The sequence below is a fragment of the Lactuca virosa genome, chromosome 1, assembly GCF_052849685.1.
Source record: "Lactuca virosa cultivar CGN04683 chromosome 1, Lactuca_virosa_CGN04683_v6, whole genome shotgun sequence".
Lineage (NCBI taxonomy): Eukaryota > Viridiplantae > Streptophyta > Magnoliopsida > Asterales > Asteraceae > Lactuca > Lactuca virosa.
The window spans coordinates 972,915-980,209 of record NC_136426.1 but is presented as its reverse complement, the minus strand read 5'-3'; the positions used below and the strand labels follow the sequence as shown (position 1 = coordinate 980,209).

The 7,295-nt window shown below is 36.6% G+C and overlaps 1 protein-coding gene across 1 annotated transcript; it reads right to left on the bottom strand.

Annotated features, from left to right (window-relative positions):
• Nucleotides 1-2,323: 2,323 nt before the first annotated feature.
• Nucleotides 2,324-6,105, bottom strand: LOC145131562 (WD repeat-containing protein PCN-like). The gene is made up of 11 exons (XM_079066237.1): nucleotides 5,872-6,105; nucleotides 5,635-5,778; nucleotides 4,951-5,242; nucleotides 4,791-4,854; nucleotides 4,604-4,717; nucleotides 4,372-4,534; nucleotides 4,160-4,298; nucleotides 3,525-4,075; nucleotides 3,258-3,439; nucleotides 2,911-3,171; nucleotides 2,324-2,825 (listed from the first exon to the last, which is right to left on the bottom strand). The coding sequence occupies exons 1-11, from the start codon at nucleotides 6,037-6,039 to the stop codon at nucleotides 2,546-2,548; spliced, it is 2,358 nt and encodes a 785-aa protein (XP_078922363.1). The 5' UTR covers nucleotides 6,040-6,105; the 3' UTR covers nucleotides 2,324-2,545.
• Between the last annotated feature and the right edge of the window lie 1,190 nt (nucleotides 6,106-7,295).

Below are 7,295 nucleotides of genomic sequence, written 5' to 3'. Positions count from 1 at the left end.
GTTTTGTCAGTACAGAGTACCCTAATAGAGTGTGTAAGCTTGAGAAATCCATCTATGGATTGAAACAAGCACCTCGCAGATGGAATCTTTGTTTCGATGAGAAAGTCAAAGAGTTTGGCTTTTCGAGGAGCGAAGATGAATCTTGTGTATATGTCAAGGCTAGTGGGAGTATAGTTAACTTTTTGGTATTGTAAACAATGATGATGAATGGTTGATTTTTTGAAAACTTTAAATTATTGTGATTGTTGAGTGTTACAAAACCATATTTATTATTCTTTATAATTTATTTACTTTTGTTGGTTTTAAGGGTGGTTAATGGTGTATTGAACCTTATTGGATATTTTCGTCAACTTATATGTATAAGTTATATCCTAAATATTATCTAACATTTTAAAAATTACAATGGAATATATTTGTTATGCATTGATGCTTATTAATTTATTTTTAAGGATGTTTATGTTTATGTGCACTTTAGATTATTGGATATTTTACTCAATCTTAATGTAGGGTGTATGTTCCTAAAATTTAATCATTTTACTCAATCTTAATGTTGGGTTGTATGTTCCTAAAATGTATGGTTGTATGTTCTTAAGATTTAATCATTTTACTTAATTTAATTTTTCTAATCTTATTATGAAGTTTGCATACTTAAATTACTATTTTATAATCATACATGTTTACCATATGGAAAAAATATGGAAGAATAACCATATGGATGTTGTGCTAAACACTAAATTTCACATGTTGCTCCGCTAAAAGAACATATATTAGCCATTTAGAAGGATGTGGCATTCCTAATGTCACGTAATGCTTATGTGGCAGTATAAACCGATTATTTCAAGTGAATGAAATTTTTAATAGGTAAGTTATATTTTAATCATCTTGTAAAACAGAAGCCAAGATTTTGTAGGGCAAGAATGTCATTTTCTCTTAAAGTAATCTCTTTATTTTAAATGCAAAGTCAAAAGTTGAAAAACCACGAGCTACTAGTCACATTTTGGTATCTTTTATTGTGAAGTAGGGGTTCATAAATATCAGTGTTGCAAAAATCGATTTAGATGACCGATTAATTGTGGATTAATCGTTAGGCGATCTTGAACCACTTAGGATTAGAGCTAATCGGCGCATTTTAATCAAAGTTGATCAAAGTCGGAGTTAGGCGGCCTAATCGGTCAAAAATATCAAGTTTTCAAGCTTTCAAATATTCAAATTTACCTATTTTCTTAACAATGGGATGTTGTAAATAAAAATAAGATGTTGTAAGAAATAAATAAATTAAAGTATGTTGTTATTTTTGCATTTTAATTATGTTGGTTCATCATTGTGTAGGTCTATTTTTGCATTTTAATTATGTTGGTTCATCATTGTGTAGGACCTACATTAGTGATAACAAAATACATAGGAGACCCCATCACATTGCTTCAGTTCAGATACTAGGTAACAATACCTAACTTATGTTTGTGTAAATAAAAATAAGATGTTGTAAGAAATAAATAAATGAAAGTATGTTGTTATTTTTGCATTTTAATTATGTTGGTTCATCATTGTGTAGGACCTACATTAGTGATAACAAAATACATAGGAGACCCCATCACATTGCTTCAGTTCAGATACTAGGTGAATCAACATTTGACAATACCTAACTTATGTTTACCGTTTTCGTGCGTTATCAAAATGTAAATAAATCCAGATTACAAGTTTTAATATATGAACATACAACACTTGTGCTATATACACTCAAGAAATATATCAAAAGGATTTTTCATGTAAAAAGAAAACGAAATGCACAAAGCAGGATGAAAATGTCAGATAGTATATATTATCAACGACGGTTTTCGAGTTTTCTAATAGAGATGAAAATTATATGAGTATAAGAGAGGATGTCGACATTAATTCCACTATAGCTCTAAGACAACAACCTTTGTGATTTTGTATTCCTATATGCAAGAAATAGCAACATACTTAAATTATATTTTTTTGTTTCTGATTAAAGCAGTGTACGGCCTAAGAGTTGGTTTTTCTAAAACTGTTTCTTGAAAAGTAGCTTCGGATATGAAACTTTGAGTATTCATAGATGCTCTTGTTATTCCCAATTAGACGACTTGGTAACAGATCGCTTCTTCCAAAGCACTTCCCATTTGTTATGCTCGCAACAATCCGATTAGTTCTCCGGCCGGAAAACATTAATAAATGTCATTAAAACATATTTTATCTAAGATCATGTAAAAATAGCTTGTTGATGAGTTCGCTAGGGCCGTGAATAAGAATATGGATAACCCAGCATTAATCAGAAAAAGAAACCCATCTAATGAAAAAGCCAATGTACACATGAAAAAGAATTTTACTATCAAAGGCAACAAGATTTAAGCAATACATTCATTACACAACATGATTGACCATATGGAATAAAGCGATCAAAATTGAACTCTGCTACCTAACCAATTGTAGTAGTAGTAGTAGTAGTAGTTACCTACCCCTACCCCTACCCCTACCCTCCATTTGTTTTGTCTGTCATTAAAGAGTGGGTTTGGGTTTGGGATTTGGTTTATGTCCCGTATATATGTCTGTGAACTGGCTGGGCATCAAAATTGTTAACAACTTCCAACCATGGTTTGTCTACGACCAATACAGAACCTTTTGAAAGATGGCCAACATATAAAACCGGTTCTCTAAACGCACAAAATTCAAAATTCTTCCTACCACCCTTTTTACCTTCTAACTCATGCAGCTTACGTTTTAATAACTTCTTCTTTAATGTTATTGCTTTCTCATCAGGATCTTCATCACACCCGACCGGCATCCCAAAGTCAATCAAGCACATTGCCCTACAAACCAAACCATTAAACAAAAACAATCAGCAAACACTCTCAAAGTGTGAATAGAATAATAGGTTAGAAAAAGAAATGAAACCTGGCACTGTAAATGATGACAGTTGATGAATTTGAAGATGGCGGAAATGTGAGCCCAATAACCTCTCCAGGAAAGTCCTGATATCTTCGAGGCAACATAAATGTGTTGTGTCTAGACCATTCCCCTAGTTTCTTAGCCTCCACATCAAAAACATAGGCTTGGTTTGAAGATGTAGAGATTATTAGCACATTGCTATTTCCAGGACTAAACCCTGCAGCTGTAACAGAGGCACCATCCAATCGTGCAATGAACCAGTGTTGCCTGCTCTCCACAAACAGACAAAATTACATCAGATTAGCCCTACATACATCATACACTAGCTAGAGCCTAGAGTAGTAGATTATTACCTCTGTGTCTCTAGATTGAATATATACACATCTCCAAAACAGTTGACTGCAGCTAGCCACTGTCCATCCAAACTAGTAAACATTTTTGTAATTGGAGGCTGAGTAGGTGGTAATTCTGAATCTGACTCCTTACAACATGGGGTGAATCGATGACTTAATTTCTGGCTTCCAACATCTACAACCTGAAAAGAAATATATACGTATATCATTCTCATGAGTCATGACATAACTGGCTCAACAGTCGAGAGAAACAGAAGGATTGCTTACATATATCATTCTGTCATGTCCTGATATCATTAACCGAGAAGAATCACAAGTAAATATCATGGAATGGGCAAAAGGTATACATGGTGGGAGTTTCCTTTTACTTATGGACCACCCTCCCTCCTTTCTCATCAGCTCAAATAGGCAAGGTCTCACATGATCTGAATACGCAAAAAATCTCCCTGAAGAGGACATGGAGCTGCAAATGATCTTCCTCTTGCTCTTGCTCTTCACTCGAGCCACCATATCAGTAGTTGAAACACCGTCTCCTCTTTTCACATCAACCGTAAAGATATCCAGCCACTTTGAAGCCTGGACCAGAAGCATATTACTACTGCACACCAACTGAATGGCTGGTCTTTGTGGTGCAGGACAGATATCATGTGGACCGAATTTGGTGAACTCGTTGGCTGAATATGCAAAAAGCTTTGTGTCGTCTCCAGCTGATATAAGCATGGGAATGCCCATATGAGCCCACTTATTGTAGCTCATGCTCAAGTCAACACCAGTGCCACGCCCTCTTTTTACCTTTTCTTCACCCGACACCAATAAATCTGTTGTAACACAAGTACAAGTCCTTCCTTATTAAGTAATTAATTGGAAACAAAATTCCCAGAGAAGCATACGCATACGCATACCTTCGCGGCTTATGGGTACAGCAACAACCAAGGCTCTCACATCATGTGTATGGGCTCTCACATAACCAATATACACCCACTTGCACTTCTTTTTTATTGCTTCACAAGACTTGTCACCAGAGGCCTTATACAAGATAACCTGAAACATACGCTATATCATACAACATCCAATCCAAGTACAATTTAAAATTAAATTAGTATTCAGGTAGTACCTGACCGTCTGATCCAGCTGAGAACACCCTGCTATGGCTAGGACTAGCCGCCAAAGCATTCACATCCCCCTTATGACAGGAATGTGCTTGCAACAGAGTACCATGTGAACTCTCCCAAAACTGAACGCTGCCACTGCTGTCCCCACTCACAAGGGTCCCACACCTGAAACCGCATTCAAACTGCTAATAAGCTCAAACACACACACACACACACACCCAAATCCCCAATTACCTCAGCGCAAGCAAAGACCATATGCAAAGTTCAGACCCACCGCCTAACCCTCCAAGACCAACAGTGATTCTGTATACTTCATGAGACGATTTAGCATCCCAGCATCTTATGAACCTGAATGAAATTCCCACTCAACCTTTTATTTAATAACATATTTACTAGATTATAACTAAAGAAATGCACATACCCATCACTACTCCCTGAATATATCCTTCTTGCATCTGGACTCCAAGTGACGCTTAATACACGCCCTGCACAACAAACAACAAACAACAAATGAAATTAATAACAAACCATGAATGAATGAAAAGTAGCAATAGGAACAGGAGTGAGCCATGCTATCTCACCACTGACCCTTGGCAGCGATTTATGGTAAGTGACCTCATCTGAGTCTGATATATCATATAAACGCACACATCCATCGTCACAGGCAATTGCTATACATGCATTCCCGGTAATCGGCTCTTCATATAACTCAACTGAATCACCTTCCACTTCACTGTCGCTCGTCACATCACCATCACCATCACCGATAGCTGCATGTCCATTCTCTAGATAACCCAAATCCTGTTTTGTATTATTACACATAGGATGAGTAGCCATCTGCCAAATGGAAACACCAATAGGATCCACCACAACCTGCACAGATCAGATAAGCTACACCTTAAATAAGACCTTAGGACCAGACCAAACAAGTAACAAGACTCTCCACTCCAAAACAATAATGATATCTTTTTATGTTGTCAATGCATCAGTCTCAAAGCTCCACTTCAGAACCTCAAATTATGCATTATTATTATTGCGGAAGGTCGTTAAAAGTAACATAAACAGGTGTGATTATCAACCATTTAACAGCTTAAATATTTGTTACGGCATCACAAAACTGGTTTAGCCATCACCTTCCATTCCAATCAGTTCTTCGGTCAATAATTTACCCATGTTAGCAAGTAGAAATGACCATTTAATCTCTTCATGGCACTAAATAAGGTTTTATATTTACAGCGTCAAAATTCATATGTATACAGACAAACCTTCTGTGTCAAGTTGTCCAAGTCCCACTCCGATATTGATCCATCAATGCTTGATGATAACAACCTGCCAGCCGCTAAGCCACAGGAACCCGAACTACACCATACGAGCGAAGACACTCTCAGATTAGGGTCACCGTGTATCGTCTACAACAACGAAACAAATTCAAAATCCTAATTCCGTAGCGATAACAGGTATATGAATAATAAGAAGAGGAAGAAGACCAGCAATGACCATACCAGTTGGCAGTGCCAACCAACGGCGCCAGGGGATACCAGCCATATCTCAAGGGAGCCATCTTCCCTAGCGGCAGCGACTTGAGATTCGTCCACGCTGGTGGCTAGAGCGACTATCGGGGAAGGTTTCCATTCGACTGAGCTACTACGACATTTGTAGAACTCGAGCATCTCCGCCGTTTTCCTTGAACCCTAATCTCTCTGGAGAAAATGCCGGTATCGTTCGACGAGGGTATATTAAGCAGTCTAGGTATGCAAATAAGGGCCACTTTTATAAAACTAAACTTAGAGTCCTCCAACTATCAAATTCGACTATTAGATCCCTGAACTCTCTGTGGTAGCTAACAATTTAGACCGGCACTACTTCAATCCCATAAAAACAGAGTAAGGGGTCGTTTGATAGTTGCTAATTGGGTTAGAGGGTGTTTGGCAAAGCTTAAAAATGGAATTTTTTGACTTATTACCGGTTCCACACCGATATAAGCTAAAAATGATGTTTGGATAAAAATAGCTTATACTGGTGTCAAACCGGTAATAAGTCAAAATCAATAAGCAAGGGGCCCCTAACTTATCAACTTATAAGCTATAAGCTACAAGCTGAAAAGTATTTATAATTTTTCATAAGCTTAGCCAAACACTCCCTTAGAGCTGACTGAGTTAGAAACTGATTGGGTTAGAAGTTCTAACTGTGTCCACATCTGACTGAGTTTATGATGTTTGATTATTTATCTGATTGACTGTGGTGAATGATGAAAATTTATTGTATTACCCTTATGTTGTGCTATATAAAATAATTATACAAATACAAACTGTCATATAAAATCTAAATAAAACATACATCATTAAAAATTCAAATACAAATTGTCATACGAAATCCAAATACAAATAAAAAACAACATAATACTTTGCATAGATATTTAACGTTCACCATTTAAAAATAATTGATTAGCAATCTGGTTACGGAAAGTAGCCATATATTCAACAGCTTCTGAACCTCATTGTATGCTTGTACATTTTGGCCCTCACTTCCTCCACCTTGCACGTTAGGATTATCCATATTGTTTTGTTCAAAGTTTGTAAATAAGTCATCTTGAATATTGAATTTCCGTATAAAATTATGGACCGCGACACGCGTAATGACTATGTCTCTTTGCACTGGAAACGGATAAGGAGCCATTCGTTTTAAGATTAAGAATCTCCCCTTCAATACACCATATGCACGTTCAATAACATTTCTAAGTTGTGCATGAGCATGATTGAACTTTTCTTCCTTAGTTAAAGCCTTGTTTCTTCGAAAATCGGCTAACCAATACCTAGTATTGCGGTAGGGAGCCATAAATCCACGTATGTTGGTATATGCGGCGTCACAAATGTAATATTTATATATAGATCAGTGTCACATTTATTATACATGTGTGTTGGTTAAA

Bases quoted from the DNA above. Each gene is read 5' to 3' on its own strand.
- LOC145131562 (XM_079066237.1), bottom strand. From the start codon at position 6,039: ATGCTCGAGTTCTACAAATGTCGTAGTAGCTCAGTCGAATGGAAACCT. The intron at 4,299-4,371 runs GTACTACCTGAA...CGTATGTTTCAG, and splicing joins CAGCTGGATCAGACGGTCAG to GTTATCTTGTATAAGGCCTC. The intron at 2,826-2,910 runs GTTTCATTTCTT...TTTGGTTTGTAG, and splicing joins GTCATCATTTACAGTGCCAG to GGCAATGTGCTTGATTGACT.